Source organism: Aotus nancymaae, unplaced genomic scaffold (assembly GCF_030222135.1).
Source record: "Aotus nancymaae isolate 86718 unplaced genomic scaffold, 86718_ANA_hifiasm-v0.15.2.pri h1tg000011l, whole genome shotgun sequence".
Classification (NCBI taxonomy): domain Eukaryota; kingdom Metazoa; phylum Chordata; class Mammalia; order Primates; family Aotidae; genus Aotus; species Aotus nancymaae.
The window spans coordinates 14716212-14742308 of NW_026988422.1; the positions used below are offsets into that span (position 1 = coordinate 14716212).

General features: G+C 41.7%; 1 protein-coding gene across 3 annotated transcripts in view; it reads left to right on the forward strand.

Annotated features, from left to right (window-relative positions):
• SIDT1 (SID1 transmembrane family member 1) overlaps positions 1 to 26097 on the forward strand; it is an 87941-nt gene that overhangs the window by 49717 nt on the left and 12127 nt on the right. For 2 of the 3 annotated variants that reach the window (XM_012464002.2, XM_064374623.1), the window contains 12 exons: positions 1330 to 1401; positions 1813 to 1906; positions 5983 to 6026; positions 11779 to 11850; positions 13193 to 13338; positions 14447 to 14520; positions 15415 to 15481; positions 17779 to 17852; positions 18833 to 18956; positions 19159 to 19276; positions 21946 to 22082; positions 22712 to 22820. In XM_012464002.2, coding sequence (XP_012319425.2) covers positions 1330 to 1401; positions 1813 to 1906; positions 5983 to 6026; positions 11779 to 11850; positions 13193 to 13338; positions 14447 to 14520; positions 15415 to 15481; positions 17779 to 17852; positions 18833 to 18956; positions 19159 to 19276; positions 21946 to 22082; positions 22712 to 22820 — 1131 coding nt within the window. Of the gene's footprint in view, positions 1 to 1329; positions 1402 to 1812; positions 1907 to 5982; positions 6027 to 11778; positions 11851 to 13192; positions 13339 to 14446; positions 14521 to 15414; positions 15482 to 17778; positions 17853 to 18832; positions 18957 to 19158; positions 19277 to 21945; positions 22083 to 22711; positions 22821 to 25180; positions 25196 to 26097 lie in introns of all 3 variants that reach the window. The other variant, XM_012464001.2, reaches the window with a different exon arrangement.

Consider the following 26097-nt stretch of genomic DNA (forward strand, 5'->3'; position numbering starts at 1 on the left):
AAGGTCCATTCCTTAAGATAGGGGTGGTAGCCAGTAATAATGGAGCTACTTACATTCATCAGAGTAAGGCCGGTCGCCTTGCCAGGAGCTCGGACACACACCCCGTCTCTGGGAGCTCAGACACGCCCACCCCCCTCCGCGCCTAGAAACTGCTGTCACCACTCCACGCCCGGCACCAAGCTATGCACCCAGCACCTAGCTCGCCATTAAAATTCAAAAGAGGCCCCGCCAGAACCTGCCCAATAGCATTTTGCCCCGTCCAGGTCCCACTCCCGCTAGGCAGCCAGCTCACCGGAAATCCCACCTACCTGCCAATAACAGCTTGCCACGTCCACGTCCTGCTCTCCCACAACCAATCAAATGCCTCCACTCCCTATAAAACCCCACGTCTGAGAGGCGTCCGCGCAACTTCTGTGGTCCCTCCTGTCGGACCACAGAAACTCGCCCGGGAGCTAAATAAATTCGCATGGGATCATCTTGTGCTGGCCTCAGTTTCCTCATTTTAAACTCGGCAATAAACCTTACAATCAGTAGTCATTATTTGTACAATGATGTACAAGAAAAATTCAGCATTCTCCATCCCAGTTGCTAAAATTATACCTTGCAAAATAGTAAGAAAGCCAACTGCAACAACTTATCCCAATGATAAGGGGTTATGTGAGCTCTTAAGCATAGTACATATAGTTATGATTAACTACCCAGTAGCTATTTTAAGGGTAGAATAGGATGATGACTGAAAACATAGACCATCAGCCAGTGATTAGCCACATGTGACCAACACAAAATGTGTTTACAGTTGAGTGTGACATCATTTCCTTGGTATTAATGTTTAGGTGAAATTTCTCCTAGTGTGTTCTTTAACCTCTTGATTATGTGGCTCCAAAATTTTGCCAATGTCAAATGTTCCTTAGTAATCTACAAGCCCTTTGATGACTATATAAGAGGGAAAAATTTGCACTGGCTAGAAACACATAAACGAAGGAAGAGGTAGCTTCTATTTTCTTCAAATGTCTGTGGATGTTAGGGGAAGGGTCCACCCCTCTTCATTGGAGAAGGGAGGCTGCAATCTTATTTGCATCTGTTAGTGCTACCAAAATGCACCCAAGCAAAGGCCAAATTGAGAGTCTAATGCTAGTGTCCTTAACCAAAAGAGATTTTAGATGGTTTGAAGGTTTAGGGGTTAGATATTCCTCCAGTTCTTGCTAAAATAAGATTTAGCAACTAGAGTTAATTCTGGACATTTTTTGAGCAACTGTTCAGACAAGAGACCCCAAAAATCATCATCTGATTCATTGTGCTTGTTTTTTGTTTGTTTGTTTGTTTAACCAGAAAAGGAAAACCAGACCTGGAATCTACAGCGAATAAAGAACCTTAAAGTGACCATTGTTCCTTCCATTAAAGGTCAGTGTTGGCTCCAGAATGAAGTGGAGAGATTCCTGTGTCAGAAAATCAGTCATATAATTTGATATTACTGTCATCCTTCCCGAGAGAATTGTCATGAGAAAACTAAAGTATATTTACCTTAGAAATAGAAAAGCATTTTGTTAAATCCCTCCCAAAAAGAAAGGGAGCTCAATTATGAAGTTGTAGACAGGCAGTCTCTTCCCAGCTTCTACTGGGAAGCATCACTGTGAAAGGTCCTCACTGTGGATAATGTCTGGGGATCTCCAGAAGCAGTTTTGCTATGAACAGAAATTTCTTAGGAGTTAAGAGTCAGTAAGATGGAGGCGGGCCCTTTAAGCTGTCTTGTCTCAGACATAGTCTTCTTTTCTGCCAAAGACAACATGATCAAAGTTGTTTTTCTCCCTTCAGAATCTGTGTACGTGAAATCCAGTCTTTTCAGTGTCTTCATCTTCCTGTCTTTCTACTTGGGATGCCTGCTTGTTGTGTTTGTTCATTACCTGAGGTAGGTCAAACATTTCTAGAAATGTTAATCCTCTATGCCTGTCTCTGTATAATGCTTGAAGCACAGACTTACAGCCATATTGACTGGCTTCAAATCCCCTTAGCCACTAGCGGTGTGACCTTGGATACCTTGTGACCTTGGAGATGTTGCTCAACTCTGTGCTTCAGTTTCCTCATCCGTAAAGTGAGATAATAATTTATAATTTATAACATTATAATGTATAATAATTTATAATAATACATATATAATAGGTGCTGGTAGAGTGTCAGTTATTTTTATAGTTAATTAAAACTCAACAAAAAGGCAATTTGTATACCAGAAAATACTCACTGTAGAGGGTCAGTTTTTCCTAACATGGAGACTCAGAAGCAACTTTAAACATTCTATCAAAAAGTAAATGTAATGCTTAAAATAAATCTTGAGGTGCAACAAAAACAGGAGTAATGTTCTTTGATGTAACATTACCAAGTGCTTTCCTGCTGTTATAACATCGATTTTCCAGTAAAATGTCCCTTGTAGGGGAAGGGGGATAATTGTGCTAATTTAACCAAGGAAATTTCCCTTCCCAAGAGTTTGGAGCCTCTAATGGCACAAGGCTTTCTTTGCCTCTCTCAGCGGGGTTGAACCTTGAGAATTCCATTCTGTGTGGCGCTCTCTGTGAAACAACTACAAAAGAATGGCAGGAGATTTACAATAAACAAATGTTCTTTCTCTTCTTGAACATGTAAAGAAAACAAAGGCAGCATTGAGTTTTGAGACTATTTGCAAAATGAACTCCATCCATGGCTATCTCAGTGATACAACTGCTTTTCTTAAGAATATGGGTCCATCTCTGACTCAAAAAATAACTCCCTCAATGACCTGTATGAAACTTTTGAGTTCAGATATTGCCTTCAAAAACAGTAGATGACTGCTGGCCAAATCTAGGACTAATTTGAACAAAAAAAAAAAATTATTAAGAATAATGAATTATAGACCGTTGGAAAAAATAGTAATGTATGAGTCCCTGTTGATAAAGGGAGGAAGGGCCTAAACACCTGTGGATACAAATTCAGCGATTCAACAAATTTATGAAAACAGGTACCCATCAGGGAAAGGAGCCATTAGCAGATGCTGATAGTAGAAGGGATAAAGAACTCTTGCCTACAGCAAAATGCCAAAAGCTGGCTGGTAAATTTGGAGGATTGCTGGAGTTGGAAAATCATCATTTTGCAAACATCATATTAAAGACTAGATTTGCTTAAGAATCATTGATGAATGCCAAATCTAGGGTGCAGAAATCTGATGAGGATGAAGATGAGTGCATGGCCTTCAAGTGTATCCTCACAGATTGCTTAGTAGTTATAAGTGGAAAACGTAGTAGCTTTACAGTGAGAAATCAAACATATCGACTAGATGATCAAAATTATTATCACCAAGGAGAAGATGGACACTGTGTGCCTCCAGATGTGACACTCTGAGAAGGACATGACAACACTTCTGCAGCATTCCAGAAATGCATATTTGGAATCTAATCATGGGGGAAAATTGGACAACTCCCGATGATAAACATTCTATTAAAATGTGTCATAAAGGACAAAGAAGAGTTATGAAAGTATTCCAGGTTGAAGGAGACTAAAGATATGTTACAACAGAAGACAATACTTGATCTCAGACAGGATCTTACATTACACTAGCAGAAAAATATACAGTAAAAAACATTATTCAGTCAATTGACAAAATTGGAATACAGGTAATAGATTAGCTAAGAATATCACATCAATGTTAAATTTGCTGAATTTGATAACTATTGTGGTTATGTAAGAGAATATTTTTTGAAATATTTAGGAATAAAAGTTCAGGTCTTGGTTGTATGCAAGTTACTTTCAAATGGTCCAGGAAAAAAAAGTGTGTGTGTATCTTGTTACACATATACCATATATATTATATATAGATACAAAAATTAACTCAAAATGGATCAAAGGCCTAAATATAAAACCCAAAGCTATAAAACTCTTAGAAGAAAATATTGGTATAAATCTTTATAGCCTTGGATTAGACTGGTTTCTTAAACATCAAAAGCACAAATTAAACAATTTTAAAATAGATAAATTGGGCTTTATAAAAATGAAAGCTTTTGTGTTTGAAATAACAGTATTTGAAATAACAGTATGAAGAAAATGAATATACAACCTACAAAATGGGAGGAAAATATTTGCTCTCTCTATATATATACATATAAATATATATATGTGTGTATATATATATATAGAGAGAGAGAGAGAGTCTAATATCCATACTATATGAAGAATTCTTACAACTCAGTGATAAAAAGACAACCCCATTTTTAAATGGACAAAGGATTTAAACATAGAGTTATCTCATGTTTAATAATTCCACTCCTAGGCATATACCCAATTTAATTGAAAACATATGTCCACACAAAAATTTGTACACAAATGTTCATAACAGTGTTATTCATGATAGCCAAAATGTGAAAACAACCAAAATATCCATTAAGTGCAGGCATATCAATGAAATGTGGTGTATCCATACAATAGAATATTATTCAGCCATAAAAAGACTGAGGTACTGATATATACTATAGCATGGATAAATCTTGAAAACATACTAAGTGAAAGAAGCTAGACACAAAAGTTTGCATGTAATACAATTGATTTTTAATGAAATGTTCAAAATAGGCAAATTTATAGAGACAAAAAGTAGATCAGTGTTTTCCAGGGGATGGGGAGTAGGGATTTGGGATTTCTTCTCTTATTTGTTCTTCACAATCACGTTGCCAGACATTGAGTCCAAACTGCCCAATCCAGAATACTCATCCTTCCCTTTGATTCTTGTATTCATTATCTATTACCACAACAATGCTACATTAAAAAAAACAAACAAACAAACAAAAAAACACTTCAGTGGCACACAGCAATACATGTTTAGGTTTGCCCAGAAATCTATGGGTCAGCTGGATGGTTCTGTAATCTAGACTGGGCTCAGAGATCCCAGGGGGGTGTGATCATAGAGTGTGGTCCACTGGCCAATCAACTAGGAGCTAGCTGGGCTGGCCTCAGCACTTGTCTATCTTCCTGAAGCAGGCTAGCCCAGGCTTATTTGTTTCCAAGAGAGACAGCAGAAGAGTGCAAGGCCTTCTGGAGATGCAAGTTCAGAATTAGCACGTTACCTCCCCCTCATTCAGCTGGCCAAGGTAAGTCATGAGGATAGTCTAGATTCAAGAAATGAAGATGTAGACTCTACCTTTTGGTCGAAGGAGCTGGAAACAAGGTGAGGTACAGCCATTTTGCAATCAATCTGCCACAGTCCTCATTTACTAGTTTTTCCTTTGTTCACCAGATACCACCTGCCTTATCCTAGCTTTGTAAATCATTTAACACCTCTAAAGAAAAATCTTGTCCATTCACCAAAATCTAGTGCAAATGTGGGTAAAGCCTGTGAATACAAACACATAATCTAAACATATCATCTTCTATGAGTCCATACAATTGCTTTCCAACCGATTGTTAACTAAAATCGTTAAAAAGGAACTTCACCATAGCCTCATTTGCCAGCTGTAACGGTCAAGCCAAATCATAACTCTTCTGGGGATGATGAAAACATTCTAGAATTTGATAATGGTGGGAGCTGTACAACTTTGTGAATGTATTTTGTTGGTGTGAAAGTAATTGTGGTTTTGCCATTATTTTTGAAGGCAAAAACCACAACTACTTTTGCACCAATCTAGTATTAAAACTCACTAAATTATACACTTTAAATGGTGAATTTTATGGTATGTGAATTACATCTGAAAACTGATGAAAGGAGAAATGATGTGTATGCCTGAGAATAAAATTGCTGGGATATATGGTAACTCTGTTTAACTTTTTGAGAAACTGACAAATTTTTCCAAAGTGACTGCACCCTTTTACATTCCCACCAGCAATGTATCAGAGTTCCAATTTCTCCATATCCAGAGACGCGTTTTTAAGAGATCCTAGCAGACAAATCTGCAAGAAAATCTATAGGGAACAAAAATGTAAAATGCTGAGGTTTTTGCTGTCTTAGTAGTATGTCTATGTGCTTGTTTGCAGGTTTCAGAGAAAATCCATTGATGGAAGCTTTGGGTCCAATGATGGTAAGAGCAATGCTTGGTTTCAATTCAAAATGATGTCTCATAGTGTGATAACATTCCATTTCGTGCTTCTTTTACCTTTCCGCCTTTTGCAATTTACAAACCCTCCCTTGATTCCTATCTCACAGACTAGTCTAACCTGCAGTCTTTCTGTGGAAAGCAGAGCTAGTGAAAACCACTTCTATAGTTCAAGCGGTCCCAAGCCCTAGGCTGTAGACTACTGGTACTGGTCCGTGGCCTGTTAGGAACTGGGCTGCACAGCAGGGGGAGATGAGTGGCAGGTGAGGGAGCATTGGCACCTGAGTTCTGCCTCCTGTCAGATCAGTGGCAGCATTAGAACTGTGCATGTGAGGGATCTGGGTTGTGTGCTCCTTATGAGAGTCTAATGCCGTATCCCATCCCCACCCCCATCTGTGGAAAAATTGTCTTTCATGAAACCAGCCCCTAGTTCCAAAAATGTTGAAGACTGCTGCTGTAGTTGATAATTATTGACATGTGGAGCTCACACTAAAAACCTTTACTAGGAGTGTCCCTTATAGTCACAGATCATTGGTCAGCCATTCATCTTTTTTAAAAGTTTCACCTTTTCTAGGACAGAATTGTTCATAACTGTCCTATCCCAAAGCTGATATGTGAACAACAGTAAGAATGTATTGTATCGACTCTAATACAGAGTTTACTTTTCCCAAACTGAGATAGAGGCTTTTTTAAGTGTCTAGAAAACTGAAATATTTGACACCAGCAAGTATAATAAAAGTATAATAACTTGGGGGAATCCAGAGTAATTGAATATCCAGCGATTGTAATATATCCTTTCCTTCACTCTGAGAGTTTGTACAAAGGAATTCAATGACCTAATCTTTTTAACAAACTTAAAAATGTAAATGTCCTCATTTTTGAAAAACCTAAACTCAGTGCTCATAAGTTATTAGGCATACAGCAAGAATTTGTTTAAAAAGGATTATGAAGTGGAACTTGGGTTTCAAGTCGTACATCACAGCTATTTAGATGTGTGTTTTCCACACTTAAATGAGGCCATAGAATCTTAGAAAGACTCAAACTCACTCCCTATCCCCCTCTACCAGGATTATTGCTCCCTTTGCTGGAGAGTTTGGTTTTTTTTTTAATGTTTGTCTTCTCTAATGTCAGCATGCCTGTTTTTCCAGCCACCCAAGCGCTTTGTTTTATAAACATTCAGCTGTCAATATACAAGACTGTAAAAGAACACCTGCTGTCATGGCTTTAAAATGCTAAATGCTCCTCTCCCTTTTAGTCGTCACATGTTTAAATGAATTTGTCTGCTCTCTGGATCTCATCTTTTTGCCCACATTGCCTCCAAGTTTTGTGATTAGTTTAGGCCTAGTTGAACTTAGATATACATCCACTCTATCGAATCCCATTGAGTAGCCTCTAAATAAATAGTCTGTTATTTTTTATTGTATGATCAAAGTCATTTTATTACAATAATATTTATTAAAGGAATTCTGCATTCAGAAGGGTCTGCTGAACATTGAAGTATAGTGGACAAAGCTGAGACTTGAGCCAGATCATTTTTGAGGTTCGGGAAGGCTCTGAAAATTAACTAAGAGCTGGAGGTACCCTTCTGATGGTAAGCGGAAACAAATGAGTCACCAAAAAGAGTAAAGATGCATCATTAAGATTCATATGACTGCAAGTAACAACAGCAACAGCAAAATATATCTCAAACATGCTTAATCAGGAAAGAGACTCCTAGCTCTGGAAGTCGAGCCGAAAGACGGACTTCAGGATTGATGAGTCCAGTGGCTCTGGCCCATTTCCCTGCCATTGCCTTGGCTTCAATTTACTCCCAGGGCCGGCAGTGAGATGGGTCAAGGCTCACACCTTCACCTGACAACGGCAGAGGGATCCTTTTCAGAACCCTCAGCAGCTTTTTGTGTTTCATTGGCCTAGAGTAAATTATACACTTATTGTTAAACCAGTCTCTGCAAAGAAAAGATTTACCTACACATCAGATAAACCTTTTAGAATTAAGGTGAGGTCTTCTTCTCTAAGACCAGAGTTTCTCAAACTCAATATTTTTGGCATTATGGGCCAGATAATCCTTTGTTGTTGGGGGCTATTCCATACCTTGTAGGATGTTTAATAGCATCCTTCACCTCCACGCACTAGATTCTAGGAGTTGCCCATCCTCGGGGCAACTAAAAATGCCTTCAGGCTTGGTGCAGTGGCTCATGCCTGTAATCCCAGCATTTTGGGAGGCTGAGGTGGGAGGATTTGGGGGCTTAGGAGTTTGAGACCAGCCTGGGCAGCATAGTGAGACTTTGTCTCTATGAAAACAAAAAATTAACAAAATTAGGTGGGCGTGGTGGCGTGCATCTGTGCTCCAACTACTTCGGAGGCTGATGTGGGAGGATGGCTTGAGCTGAGGATGTTGGGGCTGCAGTGAGCTGAGATCACACCATTGTACTCCAGCTTAGGTGACAGAGCAAGACTCTGTCTCAAAAAAAAAAAAATGCCTCCAGACATTGCCAAATGTCTTTTGGGGGACAAAGCTGTCTCTCTACCTCCCCTTGTTTGAGAACCACGGATCTAAACACATGAGGACACCTGAATAAGATGCCAGCTTAGGTAGGAAGTAGAGAATAGGAACGTTCGCCACAAAGGCTTTGAAATAGGAAGAAAATAAGGAACTTTTGTAATATAGACAGGACACAAGGAATGATGGCATCACTAGTGAGGACCACTTGAGTTACCACCAGGAACTGGGGTTACAGCAGAAGAGGAGGTTACTTTCTCAAGTGCAAGAGCCTGACAAGCCTAATCAGTTATAGATTTAAGAACCAAAAAGCCAACCCAATCATTCCCTGGATAGAGCTGTTACTGAACCAGCCTCTTTGCCAAGAGTAATGTCTGGTGGGTAAAAGACAAGGAGAGTGCTGAGTTTGGAAGACTCAAAAAACACAGGCCATTCAGTGGCAAGAAGTCTCAAATTCTAGCCCTAGATCTCTACTCTTCTTTTTCTAGTTTTCTTGTCCAGCTTTTCCTTCTAGAGGAATTTTACTTTTACATCTATCTGCAAAGATGAATGGTTTTCTTCATTTTTTCTTTAACTATTGAAACAAAACATGGCACTAAGTTGGGATAGGTAGGCAATTGGCATAAAAATTAAATTTCAGCTGGGTGCAGTGGCTCACACCTGTAATCCCAGCACTTTGGGAGGCCGAGGCTGGTGGATCACGAGGTCAGGAGATTGAGATTATCCTGGCCAATATGGTGAAACCCCAACGCTACTAAAATACAAAAAATTAGCCCGGTGTGGTGGCACGTGCCTGTAGTCCCAGCTACTCGGGAGGCTGAGGCACGGGAATCACTTGAACCAGGGAGGCCGATATTGCAGTGAGCCGAGATTGCACCACTGCACTCCAGCCTGGCGACAGAGCAAGACTCCAGCTCAAAAAAAAATCATGGCAGCTAGTTTCCATCATTTCTGACTCCCTCTTCAGCTTCCACCCTCCTGGGTCTTCAGAGGCAGAATGAGACAAGGCAACTATAAATATGAACCCCCGAAAGATACAAACATGCTCGAAATGAAATTTTTCTCCTCACATAGGGCATTTAACGTAAAAAGCAAGCATGAAAGCTTATCCTGTTCTGTGTCAGTGAAGTAGACAGATGCAGGGGCTAAGCTCAGAGAAACACATATCAAAACAAGTTTCCTCATTAAGATGAGCTCATTCACAATTGTGTGTGTCTGCTATTTCCAGCCAGAACATCTTGGTCTGTCCTATAAACTGATATTTTGTGTTTAATTCTGCTTTCTATGTACTATACAGTTAAATATGGATATGACTTGCCTTCCCAGACCATACTTGAAGTTTAGAAGGAAATGCCTTGGTTTTTGCATTCTTAAAAGGCTTTAGACATAAGCAAAATGAAAAGAATGCTGTTATCCCATGTTGGCCAATCTCATATTTAAATGGTGCATATAGAAGTCCACAGAGTGAAAACATTTTTGCATGCTGGCAATTTTATTGCAATGAAAATCTTGGTGCTCTTGTCCATCACAGAAGGCATGGTGTTGCAGCTGCCTCAAAATGAACAGAGCCAGCAACAACATCAAAACCAGATCACGCTCAGTGATGAGCCAGAGCAGAAAACAGAAATCAGTGATTCATCGAAGTCTGAACAGACCTACACAGCTGGCTTTGTCTTTTTAATGAAGTTGTCACCTAACAAAACAGTGATTGCTTTTCTTTGCACTTGCTTTGATTTTAGTTTTTGGGTTTTTTTTGCTTTCGATTACACACACACACACACACACACACAAACACACAGAACGTTGGCTCCCATGAACCATTTCGACCTCCTGCTACAACTGAACTCAAGCATTTTCCTACACACACTTCTACTTCCCGTATCAAAGGGCTTCCAGTAACACCAAAATGTGCTATGTGCATGTAATATCAATGCATCACGTTGTCATCTCAGTATATACAATTTAAAAATCTTTTTTTTATAAAAAGAAAATAAGTTTTCACTGAGACCAATACAATGAATCACTATCCATCCACTATCTGAGCGACTGGGCAAACTACTTGATCTCTCAGCATCTCCCTTTTATCATCTTTAAAATGGTGATGATAATATTACCAACCTCCTAGGATTGTTGCAAAGTTAAAAGAGTAAATTCCTGGAAAGAATTTAAACGACTGTCCTACACAGTAAGCCTGCAATAGACATCCGTCAGTAGTGGCACAGGTAGTCCTGGGAGCAGCAGTAGGAGCAGCTGCAGCAGCAAAGCTCTATGCTGTAACTATGGCCAAATCTGCTCTAAATCAAAGAGTCAGACAATTTGCACACAACATCTTCGTGTGGCACTGTTAGTGCGCTCAAAAGATTTGATCTCTCATACTTAAGAGTCTGAAGGTAACCTGTTTCTTTGACTTGAAGTTGGATGAAAAGCATAGATGGTATTGATGACATGTTACATACTTAAGCGTTAGCCCAAGAAAAGCCAGGGAACACCAAATTTCTCTAAAACTAAATTTATCAGGGGATCTCCAAGCCTAGTAACAGTGCCAGAGAGCATGCATTCTGAGGGCCACAGTCTGCATTTTGAAGGCCACGATCTGTGTGCTGAGGGCCCTGGGAATAGCTTAGGCTGCCAAGAATGCTGCATTAGCCAAAAGCCTTGCTGTCCAGCTGAGCCAACTCTTGGCTAAACCACCAAAGAAGAAAAGAAATTGGGCCTCCAAGGCCATTGCACTAGTCTTTCATCAAAGATAATTAAAGGGTAAGTCCAAAACCTGGCTAAAGGTTTTGAACTTAGACTTCAATTATTATTCCTCATGGGGGAAATTAATGGACACACAGAAAAATTTTTAAACATGATAAAAACCTACAAAGTTGGCTTGCAAAACAGAATATTTTTATTGCCCACCAGTGGAAATGATGGCTGTGTCTCAGTAGAACTGATACATAAATACTGAAATTTGGATTTCATATAATTTTTACCTGTCATGAAACATTATTCTCTTTTGATTTTTTTCCCCAATCGTTTAAAAGTTTAAAAAACCCATCTTAGTCGACAGAAACAGGTGGCAGGCTAGATTCGGCATATGGGTCATAGTTTTGGTGACTCTTGTATTAGCGTAAAAAGAAAATCAAACTTAAAATATTGTGGCCTGATGATTCAGGCTACTTAGAATTGTGTTGTGTTGATTTGTTTTAGCAACTGGACACAAAGTGTTTGCCTCTTTGCTTTTTTTAACAGACTCTGGAAATATGGTGGCATCTCATCCCATTGCTGCCAGCACACCCGAAGGGAGCAATTATGGGACAATAGGTATGTTCTACCAGGTCTGTTCATGAAAATGTTTCCTAATTCTCCAGAGAATATGACAGAAAGGCCTTCCAGCCACTAATAATTGGGAAAGTGGGCAAAGCAGTTATCTTCTGAAAGTGTCTTGTATTTGTAAGATGAGTTGGTTGGAGATTTGGAAGCTTCCTCCCAGCTCCAGCTTTCTCCAGTTCTGTTGCTGCTTCTTGGCTCTGCCAGCCCCACTTGTGCAGAATTCCTTCAGTGGTTGTCATCTAACACGAAGGCCCCCTAGGGACTCTTTCATATCCTGCCTGGGTTTAGGGCATGAAAGATGTGTTCCAGGGAGCCTGACATCAAATGACCAGTTGTTTCATTCTCAGGTTTCAGTGGAGTAAGGGGCGATCAGAAGACTGAGGCAGTGCTGCAGGTGAACACGGCTGTAGCCTACCAACCCTTCATTTTGGCTAACTTCATAATTGAACCTGCTCACTGCCACCCAGTCATTCACGTAGCAAACCCCAGTGTTCCTTGAGTGGCCTGAAAAGAATGGAACCCTAGACCTGTCTTGTTAGGGTAGAAGCACATTGAGCTGCCTGCCCTTCTACATTGCTTGTGGACCTATGAATGGTGCTCCTTAAAATGTCAGTGTAGAGGGTCTAGGAATCCTGTATTCCTGCCCTATTATTCTGTGACTTTGAGAAGCACGTGGGCTCAGTGCAGGCTACTTATTTTTAGTTCTGTAAGAACAGGATTTTTAAAAAACCATCTGAACAGAAGAAATAAAGCGGAAGGTAAGCTCAGCTCATGTGCTCATCAAGCTGCACAAATCCCCATCTGCTCTGGGAAACATTCACGGGAACAGAAGGATTCTTCTTCCTGAGAATGTTGTTTTCATTATATAATCATAGATATGGCATGTGGGTGATTTCTGTGTACAAATACTTTACCCATGAGAAATGTATAGCTGTTAGCTATGTGTGGGTTCACACATATATGCAAGAGATGCTATACATAGCTATGTGCATGTGTATGTATATATATTTATGTTCATATTTTCACATATGAAACATGAAATATAAGTACAATATTATTTTTGCATCCAAATAGTTAACAGAGAAGATGCCCTTAGATTCTAATATGTGGCCAGTCCCAAAGATAGACAAGTTAAATATAAAAACTGGAGAAGAATAAAAATAAAAGTCCATTGAGAAGGAGTGGAGAGAAAGAACACGTCTTACGAATAAGTAGTTCATTTGGATCAACACAGTGTTTCCTGGAATGCGTCTGCGCTGTGCTTTTGCAGAGAGGAATGGGCTCTGTAGGCACTCCACGGCTTTTGAAAGCAGACAGGTTGTCTCTGTTTCAGATGAGTCAAGCTCCAGTCCTGCAGGGCCGATGTCCTCCCCCGACGGTGGGCCACCGGGCCAGTCAGACACAGACAGCTCCGTGGAGGAGAGCGACTTCGACACCATGCCAGACGTTGAGAGTGATAAAAACATCATCCGGACCAAGGTACCCACTCTACCTCACCATACTCTTTGAGAGGGCAGAAAATTTGGCAGTAGAATAAACTTCAGCAATACTTCAGTTTCCTTTATTTTTTTTTCCTTCAGGGAAAGTCAAATTTCCCAGAAGGCTTAAATCAAATGTACCTACAGACTAAAAGCAATACTCTGTTAATTCGCACCTTTTTTCTCGAGGAAGAAAGTGAGCGCATTAAAGAGCACAGGGCATTGAAACACTCTCTAGGTCTGAAGTGGCTGACTGTGGACAATAAAGGATGAAGGATCCAACCAGATGGAAGAAAAGATTCATTTGAGGAGTGCGCTGGGGAAAGCTCCCTGGTTCTGTGCATATCATCGTTCAGGAGGAAAGCTCATTTCTTTCTGGCGTGTGTTTATTATTTTGTGTCATATCCAGTAAAAGATATGAAGGTGAAATGCACAGTTTCAGCCTTATATAATTCAAGAACCATACAGTGGACAGCGCTGAAAACTGGATAATTGATTTTTTTTTTTTTTTTTTTTTTTTGAGACAGAGTCTCGTTCTGTCGCCAGGCTGGAGTGCAATGGCACAATCTCGGCTCCCTGCAACCTCCACCTCCCTGGTTCAAGCAATTCTCCTGCCTCAGCCTCCCAAGTAGCTGGGACTACAGGTGCACATCACTATGTCCAGCTAATTTTTTGTATTTTTAGTAGAGACGGGGTTTCACCATGGTGGCCAGGATGGTCTCCATCTCCTGACCTCATGATCCGTCCACCTCGGCCTCCCAAAGTGCTAGGATTACAGGCGTGAGCCACCGCGCCCATCCCAATTCTTGACATATAAGAAGCACTCAAGACTCTTAATGGTTGCCCACATCAGCCAATCCTTAATATTCCAAGGAAAATACTAGGATTTTTATTAAGGTATCATGGGAAAAGCAAAATTAAAAGAAACTTCTTAAATAATTTTAATCAAGTAAATTTGATTTATTTAATGGAATTTAGTAAATTGGAATAATTGTATCCCTTGAAGAATTTTAACAATTTTAAATTGAGATGTTTGTTAAGTTTGCCTTCGTATCTCACACATAAAGAGCTGATAGAGTTTTGCATTCTCTTTTTATTTGGCATTCCAGATGTTCCTTTACCTGTCTGATTTGTCCAGGAAGGACCGGAGAATTGTCAGCAAAAAATATAAAATTTATTTTTGGTAAGTAGATGACCAGTAGGACCATGGTTCCCTTAAGTAAATATAAAGTTTTCTTTGTAAGAGCCACAAGCACTTAGGCACAAGGCTTTAGTGTTTAAGGAGGTACAAGGGTAGGGGATGATGCTACCAGCCAATCATAAGTAGACCTGTGATGGCCACCCACCTGGACGCAGCCTTTCTCCCAGCCAAGAGGCTGAGCTGCCTTGCAAGGAACCTTCCCTCCCCTCAGAAACCCCCAAGCTGACTATTGCACTCTTGTGACAGCTCCTCCCATTATTTTCTCTTGCAGGATGCCCTTTTACTTGCATACAGATCATAGAAGGAAATAAGGGACAATGGGGCCACATGGAATTTCATGGTGGGACCATCAGTTTGGAACTGGGTTATCTAAGAGACACCACACCCCTTTCATATGATCTGTCACTCATTACTTGCACACTCATGTGTAATACAACAACAGCCTAAAGAGATAGGCCCTCAAAAATGAGTTGGTTAAACTAGAAGCAGGTATTACTTACACTGTTTTACAAATGGTTGTAAGAAAAGAAAGAAAAAAGAAACCCTAATATTTGTTGGGTACCAATCATTAACTGTTTTAAAAAATACATTTCAGTTAGTATTTTCAGTTTTTGCCTCTGCAACCTAACTATAAGCATCCAAAGGAAGCTTTTCTTTACTTCTTCAACTCCCCTCTAGACAAGATACTGTGTACCAAATGCCCCAGTGCAAGAGAGGAGAGGACGACTAGAGAAACGGGAACCATATAATCATCCTCTGGTTACTTTTGCAATTTAATTATGGACTTATTGGGTGAAGCATTCTTTAAAAAATATTAACCGAAGACTCCACTGTTCATTTGAAAATAACCATTTCTTGATTTTTCTGCCTTGATAGGAACATCATCACCATCGCCGTGTTTTATGCGCTACCTGTGACCCAGCTGGTCATTACCTACCAGACAGTAAGTGCTGCCCCAGCCCCAGAATCCCAGCTTTCTTTCTGCAGGGAGAGTCTTCACTGTGACTGACAGAGAGAGGAACAACTTAGGATCCATTCAGGAATTTCCCATTGGGGTTCCAATTGGAGTTCACCATTGCTTCATCTTTTTTTTTTTTTTTTAGATGGAGTCTTGCTCTGTAGCCCAGGCTGGAGTGCACTGGCACAATCTCGGCTCATTGCAACCTCCACCTCCCGGGTCCTGGTTCAAGCAATTCTCCTGCCTCAGCCTCCCGAGTAGCTGGGATTACAGGCGTGCAACACCATGTCCAGCTAATGTTTGTATTTTTAGTAAGGAAGTGGTTTCACCATGTTGGCCAGGCTGGTTCAATGCCTGATCTCGTGATCCACCCACCTCGGCCTTTCAAAGTGCTGGGATTACAGGCGTGAGCCACGTCACCTGGCCTCTTCTTTTTTTTTTAAGATGGAGTCTCCCTCTTTCACCCAGTCTGGAGTGCAATGGCGCAATGTCAGCTCACTGCAACCTCCACCTCCCAGATTCAAGAAATTCTCCTGCCTCAGCCTCCCAAGTAGCTAGGATTACAGGCATGCGCCACCATGCCCAGCTAATTTTTTTTTTTTGTATTTTTAGTAGAGACAGGGTTTTACCATGTTGGCTAGGGTGGTCTCGAACTCCTGACCTCAGGTTCCACCTGCCTCGACCTCCCATTGCTTCATCTTTAACTTACCTTTCAATCTAGTTCCCAATTGTTTTATCACAAAGGGAGCTGCAATCTCTTGTATTATTTTGTCTACCAGTCTAAAATTATTACCTTGTGCTCATTCAGTTATGGTATCTATCAACTGCATCTGTTACATAACACTCTGAGCTTTCTGATCATTATAGGATAATGAGTAGAGTAAATAAAGTTCCAGACCAAAACAAAGGAACCTGATAGCTAATCTAGTCTGTGCCTTCCCACTAAAGGTAAACATTTTTTGTAAAATTAAAAACGGCTTCATAGCTGGACTCGGTGGCTCACGCCTGTAATCCCAGAACTTTGGGAAGCATAGGCAGGTGGATTGCCTGAGCTCAGGAGCTCGAGACCAGCCTGGGCAACATGGTAAAACCCTGTCTCTACCAAAAATACAAAAAAAATTAGCTGGGTGTGGTGGCACACACCTGTAGTTCCAGCTACTCAGGAGGCCGAGGTGGGAGGATTGCTTGAGCCTGGGAGGTAGAGGTTGCAGTGAGCCGAGATTCTGCCACTGCACTCCAGCCTGAGTGACAGAGTGACACCATGTCTCAAAAACAAAAGAAAGAAAGAAAGAAAAAAAAAAAGCTTCATGAAACTAACAAAAGATTATAGTAAAAAGAAAATATAAAATTTTTACAGCAAAAATAATATTAAAGTAGTTTAAGAATCCCCATTCCTCCACAGAACCCTAGGCCAAGGTCACTTCAGTGGCCTTCTCTAGAATTTATTACACAGCAGAAAGTCCATTTACAATGGCACAAAGCTGAAATTATTTCTAATGCAGTGGCGCTCACACTTTCCTTGCATTAAGGTCACCTGGGAAGCTTTTACAAATCCCAGTGTAAACCATGCCAATTAGATCAGAGCTCTGAGAGAGGAGCCAGGCATCTGTAGTGTTTAAACCCCCAGTGATCCCAACGTACGGCCATGTTTGTGTGTTAAGGATCTAATAATATTTAATCCATTGCCACACTTATTATGTAATGAGGACAGGGACTTCATGAGGTTTGAGCACCACTGTTTATAATCTAAATATTCTCTGCATACTTTGGGGGACCATCAGAAGATACACCTGGACTGTGGTTTGAAAAAGTTCTTGACAGAGATGCTTATAAACAGGGAAAGCTGAACACACATCGCCTTGTCTCTACCTACCTCATGTTTACCAGTTTTACCCAGAAGATGGGACAGCTCTATACCCTCTCTGCATTAATCTAGAAAATAGTGTGACAGTCCTGAAAGGCAGGTCCCAGTGTTAGCCTCCCTTCATAGTCCTTTCATCATGATAACAAAGGAAGCACATTTGGGTGAATTCCACCTTGGGGATGCATAAGGGGGTAGACAGAATATTCCCATTCAAAGCAAGTCGGAAGCTTTTTTGAAAAAAAGTGCCTGTGCTGTGTAAGGTGGTAGCTAATGGCCCATCTGTGCAGAGGAGCGCTGGTTACATTGTAAACTAGTGACAGTGCATCTCCGTGAGCCCCGTCCACTCTTTGCGATCTCCGGCTGGGGCTCAGAGGACCCAGGAAAACCACATTTCCTCTTCTCACTCTTGATTTTACAGGTGGTAAATGTCACTGGCAACCAGGACATCTGTTACTACAACTTCCTCTGTGCTCACCCCTTGGGCGTCCTGAGGTAAACCCAGTCCTCTGGTTGCCCATGAGGCATTTAGGGATGCCTTTCTATCTAATGTTGTGACTTTGGTTTTTTAAAATACTAAAAACAACTGTGGAAAATGACCCCATTCAAGGGTAAAGAGGAACTAAACCAAGAAGTTGAGACCAGGTATGCGCCTCTCATTTCTGTATGCGGTTCTCAGGAAACATTCCTAAGTATACAGCCTGCTGAGATGAGGGCAGTGACATTTTTTTAAATGTCAGGTCTCTAGCTGTGGTGACATTTGTTCACAGGCATGAGCTGGCAGCCTATTGTCTCATTCGATCCGCTAAACAACCTCATGAGATAGACATTACTATGATCTCTATTTTTAGATGAAGACAGGTGAGGACTTGCTGAAGGCCCCTCAGCTGCTAAGTAGTGTCAGGACTCAACCCCAGCCCTGTGGCCTCCCAGGCCATGCTCTAGCCACCAGAACTTGGTGACATGGGAAAAGCATTGCGTGGGAGTTGGAAGTCTGGATTCTTGCTCCAGACCTGACCCAGCCTTTGTTACCTCAAATAAAGTTGCTGGCTATGATTGGTTGACACTTATCTGAAATTCAGTTAGAGAGCTGAATATCGACACATACATGGGTCTGCCTGTGAGAACTCAGTCTCACGGTGTAGCTGAAACATGCCCGTCTTTGAAGCAGCTGTCTTTCCCAGGACTCATACTATACAAATGCCATCGGGACAAGAGAGGATGGGAGGGTGTTAGGAAGCCAAGCAGGCACGCTTGAGAGAAAACAGACCCCTGTTGTCACTGGCTATGTAAGCATCATCAAATAAAGGAGTTAGGTTAAAGAGGACTTCTAATACTTTTCTGATCCTGAAACCTTATGGAAAGATTGATGGAAAACACTGATGCTGAGTTCACTCATTCCTTCATGCATCATGCATCCTCTGGGTCCCTGTGGCGGCCTTGACTCTCTCATGCTCTCTCACTCATCCCTGTAGTGCCTTCAACAACATTCTCAGCAATCTGGGCCATGTGCTTCTGGGCTTCCTCTTCCTGCTGATTGTCTTGCGCCGGGACATCCTCCATCGGAGAGCCCTGGAAGCCAAGGACATCTTTGCTATGGTGAGGAGAGAGTGGGTGCATGCTAGGAAGGGTTAATGGATCCAAACAGGATCTGCAAAGGGGAGAAACGTCTGGCTTGATGGTGTGATGATTTGTTACATGTAATAAACGACATGAGGCCGGAAGCATGGGCTTCCGGATTAGTGAGGTGGTGGATATGGCACTAATTAGTATCTATTGACCACCCTTTCTCCTTTTTCAGGAGTACGGGATTCCCAAACACTTTGGCCTTTTCTACGCTATGGGCATCGCGTTGATGATGGAAGGGGTGCTCAGTGCCTGCTACCATGTCTGCCCTAATTATTCCAACTTCCAGTTTGGTAATTAGAACTTGTATCTACGATACAGATTTGAATCATGAGTTTTATCCTGGAACCCTCCCCAAAATGCCAAAGTCATGCCTGCAAGATCAAATGGCATTTTATGTGAGTTGAAGTGATCAGAGAGGACCTCCACACAGAGCATGGCCTAATTGAGTAGTTAGACTGCTTTGCGATGAAATTTATGGAAAACCCAATTTAGGTTGGATTGAATAATAGGATGTCCAGATGTAGAAAGGGTTTGTGGTTGATTTATCTGGTGGCTCTGGCTTCATTTCTCTGTGATCTCTTTGATTGTACCCAGCCTGTATGTTGGTTTTATCCTCAGGGCTATCTTCCCTGATGGTGGCAAAAGTAGCTATAGCAGGCCTGGGCTTCATAGTCCCTGTTAACAATTCCAGAGGAGGCAGCAAGGTGGCTTCCAGGAGGCTTCAATTAAGAGAAAGAAGCTGCTTTTTGAGAAAGCCACAGATAACATCCCTTCACAACTTAGTAGCTTAAATGTCATAAGCCCATTTTTTTTTTTTTTTTTTTTTTGAGACAGAATCTGGCTCTGTTGCCCAGGCTGGAGGGCAGTTGCATAATCTGAGCTCACTGCAACCTCCACCTCAGGGGTTCAAGCGATCCTTTCCCCTCAGCCTCCCCAGTAGCTGGGACTACAGGCACGCACCACCACACCCGGCTAATTTTTGTATTTTTTGGTAGAGAAGTGGTTTCACCATGTTGGCTGGCTGGTCTCGAATTCCTAACCTCAGGTGATCTGCCCACCTATGCCTCCCAAAGAATTGGGATTACAGGCGTGAGCCACCGCACCTGACCCCATGAGCCCATTCTTGAATTATTCTCTAGGCACTGGTTAGCTCAGGCCCAGGTTGCTTCGCCAATCAGCAAAAAAGGTGGGACTATCTTTAGACCAATCAGCCCCATCCCTGGAGCCAAAGGTGGGATTAGCTTTCCTGAAGCAAAGGGGCTAGGACAGTGTGCATTTCTGAATTGAAAGCGGGTAAACATTGAGTTAGTATTGAGATGCTGTTAAAAGGAAGAAGGGAAAAGCTGATGCTGTCTGGCAAGCAGCAATGTTCTCCATGCTTAAGGATGAGGGTTTTTTTAAATGGTCGTTTAATGTTTGTGCTCTGGCTTCTGGTTTTAACCAGAAAACACTCTTAATAGAGAAAACTATGAGAATAATATCATTCACCACTCAGAATGAACAGACATCAACATTTTAAAATATATCCCTTAGTTCTATTTTTTTTTTTTTTTTTGAGATGGAGTCTTACTGGAGTGCAGTGGTACAATCTTGGCTCACTGAAGCCTCTGCCTCCCAGGTTCCAGCAATTCTCCTGCCTCAGCCTCCTGGGTAGCTGGGATTACAGGTGCACGCCACCACGCCCAGCTAATTTTTTGTATTCTTAGTAGAGACAAGGTTTCACCATGTTGGCCAGGCTGGTCTCGAACTCCTGACCTCAGGTGATCCTCCTGCCTTGGCCTCCCAGTAGATCTACTTTTTAAGGAATAAAACGCTGTGATAAAGTTGAGGTCCTGTTTTGATACACTTTCAAACTTAATCTCCTCCTCCCTCCCATAAAGGCAACAACCATGATTAATTTGACATTTACTTTTCTGGTTTGCTTTTATAATTTTTCTATATTTGTAGCAAACTGATAGTAGTTTATCTTACTGTGTTCTGCAGCCTTTTTTCATTCAAGAATATAGTTTCAAGATTTATCAATATTATATCAAAGACATGTAGTTCACTCATTTTAAGGGTTGTCATATTGCATAATAAAAAATGTCACATTTATCAATTCCTCTATTGAACAGCATTTAAATGTTACCATATTTTGCCATTATGGACAATGATGCAATGAGCATCCTTATATATGCCCCTTCATATGTATGTAAGAGAGGTTCCTTGGGATACCTACAAGTACGATTTGTTAGTTACTTGGTTTGTGCAGCTTCTCTTTTACCAAAAACTGACAAATTTCTCTCCAGAGCATTAATTCCCACTCCCAATAGCTGTGTGAGACTTCCTACACACCAGATAATTACTAACATTTGTTATTTTCAGACATTTAAAGTTTTCGCCAAGTTTTTGAGTAATATGGGGATATTGCATTGTTACAATTATATGCATTTCCACAATTCAGATACAGTAAGCTACATTTTATTTCTAGCTATTTTCCATCACTAGGCTATAAAGCTATAAATGTGCAGTAATGAATGTGGTTATATTTCAGGGTGCTGAGAACAACCTCCCACACCCATCTGGGGCTCATTTTATTGTCACACTGCCTGCACTGTCACCATTAGGAAATCTTTTGTTATTGTTGAACGGCAGAGTCTAAAACGCGAGTGAGGATAGTTGTTTGTTTATCATATCAGACACTCTTCTTCTGTGAAAGAGGAGTTATTTATTTATTAGATGTTTTTCCTCTGTGACCTAAAGGGCAGCCTTGGAGGAGTTTAAAAGTGGAGTATGTGGGGTCTGCCTAGAGAATGTGCCAGGAGGCTGACATGTTAGAGGTCTCCACACAGTCTGAGGGTAGCAAATAGCCCATGGATTGAAGTGAGGGGTACTCAGAGGCTGAAGGAAAATCTAGAAACTATCATCTGTCTGTCACCTACTGAATCCTGATCATCTGGCTCCTCCTTTGGGTCCTCAGACACCTCCTTCATGTACATGATCGCCGGCCTGTGCATGCTGAAGCTCTATCAGACCCGCCACCCCGACATCAATGCCAGCGCCTACTCCGCCTACGCCTCCTTCGCTCTGGTCATCATGCTCACCGTCCTTGGAGTGGTGCGTCCCCCACCTTCTTCCACCTGGCTCTCAAACAGTGCCCCCCAGGTCCAATAAACAAGCAACAATCAGCTGAACAGGTTTGGATTAACCCAAATCCCCACTTGATGATACACTTTCATCACTGGCCCACTCATGGCTCACTTTTACTTAGTTATTTAGTTGGTTCTTTTAAATAATGTATTAGGCACCTGTAAAATGACCACAGGATAATTTTAATATAAAGCTGGACCTGACTCATGTGAAAGTGGAATAGTGGCATATAAGCTGACTGGAGAGACTGACTTGAAAAAACAGAAACCAGCTTCTAAATATGCGTGGACAACACATGTTGGCTGTTTTGGCTGTTGGAAGCGCACTCACCCCCACTTTAGACCTGTTGCCCCTTCACCATTGCTGTTCAGCTGCCTCTGCTATTTCTCCCCTTTTCCATTTTTATTGGGCCCAGTAGCTACTTTTCTTTCCCCCATTCACTGGACAGTAAGCTCCGTGGGAGTTTCCAGAATGGAAGAAAAACAGAATGTGCACACAGCTGTTTTTGACTCCTTACACATACGGGAGAGAGAATGATTTTGGTGAGTTTTTAAGGGAAAACCTCAGATGAAGGTAACTTCCACCTTTACTCCTAGGTGTTTGGAAAAAATGACGTGTGGTTCTGGGTCATCTTTTCTGCAATCCACGTTCTGGCCTCGCTAGCCCTCAGCACCCAGATCTATTATATGGGTCGTTTCAAGATAGGTGAGTTACCTGTTAATTCTATACTAAACACACGAATCAACCTTAACGAAGAAGCAGACATTGCCTTTACTTATGCTGAAAGTGTCACTGGTCACCGTGAACACATGCTCCGAACTCTATGCCATGTTTAATAGCATATATTCTCTCCAAGAGCTTCCTCTCCCTTGCAGGATAGCAATAAGTTATTACCACTAGTTCTATTTTCAGCTGAGAAACTAAGGTTTGCCACACCTCAGAGATGAGGTGTACCGCCAACCCCTGGTTGCAGACACTTTACAGTCTGCCAGGCTGTCACTTGTATTTGGTGAATGGTATAATATCATACCAGTACTTCCACCTAGAGGAACATTTTTCAGTTTGCACCATTTGAAGGGAGTATTTCTCTAACCATGCTAAATGGCTGTCAAGAATGAATTATATATTTTCAGATTCTAGGGCTGGAACTTTTGAGATCAATTTGCCAGTCTTAGAGGCAGGACACCTGCTGAGCTCCCTCCAACTTATCAGAGAGCATTGAATGTTTTACAGAAATCAGCTTGCGATCTGCCGTTGGTCAGTCATCATATATGGAAACAGATTCAAGTGGTTTTAGAGCATTTAAATTTTTAAAAATCATTTTAAGTTCCAGGAAGTCATACTTATATATCCTTTTGTCTATTTCAAGGCAAATTATTGTATGTAAACATAGGCAAAACCTCTGATATTAACAAAGCCCAGAGCAAGAGTGCAAATAAAAGCCTGCATAGCATTGCATAGCATATGTGTAAGGACATCAAAGTTATAAAGCAGATTATAAAGCTATTAAACACATGAAAGGAGGGAGGGAGGGAAGGAAGGAAAGGAAGGAAGGAGGGAAAGAAGGAGGAAGGGAGGGAGGGAGGGAGAGAAGGAAGGAAAAATATACCTTCATTGCAACCTAGAAGGCCCAGGTTCAAATTTAGAATTATTGGTTCCTCGAAGAACACTTTTCCCTACCTCTGGTTATGTCTTAAGGAGTCTCACAGGTGTGTATACGGCACCCTTGCCCGACATCCGATGTTCATCCACATCCCCAAAAATAGCCACCACTTGGCCATTCCCTGCCCCTAGAGGTGTGCCCTAGTGGTGCCATCTACCCTCAGGAAGATAGACAAGGGAAGGGAAGGGGGCTATGCAGGCCCTAGAGCAGGCTCGGAGCCTTCTGGGCAGGTTGACACTTCTGAGGCCCCAGAGTTCAGAATTTCTAGAAGGAAAAGAGGAGTCCCTTGGCCCTGCAGACTCCCCACTCATGAGGGAATGAGGCCTCTAAAACATGGAACCCTCTTGCCCAGGTCTAAGAGCAATTCTACATAAACAAATGGCTTTAAGACTAGAGGACCAAATAGGACAGCTGTTCATTTTCAAAGGTTGGTTCTTTTGCTGTGGTCAGTAGAGTGACCTTTGGCACGAACACAGCCGGCGCACCTCCAAATCCCCCGGGGACTTGAGCCAGTTGTGTAGAACATTTGGCAGGGCATGCTGGTCATGCTCCTCCACCAGACAGAAGGTAAGGGCAGTCACAGAAACTAAACTTTCAAAAGGAAAATAATTGGGAGCATCGTTGTTCTGGTTTCTTCAGGAGTTGGAGAAAATAAACTTGAGTGCAGATATATGCAACGGTAGTGACCACTAATACATAAGGGAGCTTTAATATATTTATACCACCTTTGCCTTATGCAATTTTGCAGTGCTAAATTATCTTATCTTTTAAAAGAAGTGGTTACAGATGTACCAGAGTCAAAAGAAAACTTTCTGTTTTGTCGTGACAATGATTGTGTCTAAATTTAGTCCAGAGGCAGGAAGTTGGATTCCCGGACATGATTCAGCTGACCCCAACCTTTCTACCCATGTCATAAGCTGCCTCTGCTTTCTAATCACATGTCCTTTTTCTGTGGCCCTTCAGGCTACACAAGAAAATAAACATGGACACAGGAAAGGCAGCAGCAATGAGGAAGAACATTTCATCATTAGCTCTCATAAACCGGAGAGCTGCTTCCCCAAATCACTACTGTGTCGCCCATCTCAGAGCTCTAGAAAAGGACCTCAGGAATTTCTCATGGCAGAGGCTGGATGATAAATTGCAAGTGATGCACGGAAGTAGACAGGGAGAGAGAAAACCCTTAATTCGCTCTTCGAGGAGTTGAAAACTTCTGAATGTTTGAGACAAGCAGAAAGATCCTGTGTTCTTTTTGACAAGTAAACATCACCTTTACAATCAGAAAGCAAAATTAAAGTTGTCCATCTTGAGAAAAAACAAAATGACCAGTAGTTTACATGTTTGGTTACTTTCTTACACATCTCTCTCTGTTTTCTCCTTTCTTCTCTGCTTCCTCCTGATTCAGATGTGTCTGACACAGGTAATGTTCAGCCACCCTTTCCAGGGGTCTAGATTGGTTTTGTTTTGTTGTTTTTTTTTTTTAATCAAAATGACCCACCTGGCTGTCCTGCCAGCCCTGCTCCCTGAACACCCTCTTGCAGGCCAGGCCAGCTCCGCAGGGTGGGGGAAGCCAGAGAGGGGGGTGGCTGCACCCAACCTAGCCTGCTCCACGCCTCTTCTGAAATGCCACAGAGACAGGTTTCTCCCTCATGGTTAAATTGACGCGGAGGTAACCTTGAGGAGGAGTAGGATTCACAACAGAGCTGAGATCCACACTCTTGAAAATGTTTGCTTTGGGCAGACCCAGACAGGCATTCGATGTCTATGGCGTGGACAGCTCACAGAAACACAGCCCGCCTTTGACCCTGACTGTTCATGTAACATTATAACACACACACTCTCTGCATTTCATATCATCCTTTTAAACTGTTTTAAAAAACTTTCCTGTCTTTTTCTCCCCATCTTAACTTACTTTCCCTTGATGATCGTTTCAGTTCAGATAGCCTTTCTGAACATGCTCAGTAGAGCCTAGGATCCTTTAGTTCAATTGTTACTAAATTATAACTGCTTGAGAAATATAGATCCAAACCTTTATAAGTTAGAGAGAGCATCCTCTAAACCTTTACAAGCTAAGATTTCCCATCCTCTAGAGAGATGTTGTGGGGGCCCTCACACTCTCTACTATAAAGGGCGCCCACAACATCTCTATGGTAAAGAAAACACCACCGGGGTAAACTGTAAACAAAGGGAAGATTAGCTGAAGGAGACGGAAACGGGTCGGCCAGCCACCATGTTATTTGCGAGTGCTAGCTGCTTGTGTCCATCTTCCTTGCCTTTCTCCTGTGTGATGCATGGATATGGCATCCCTCCATGACGATATCA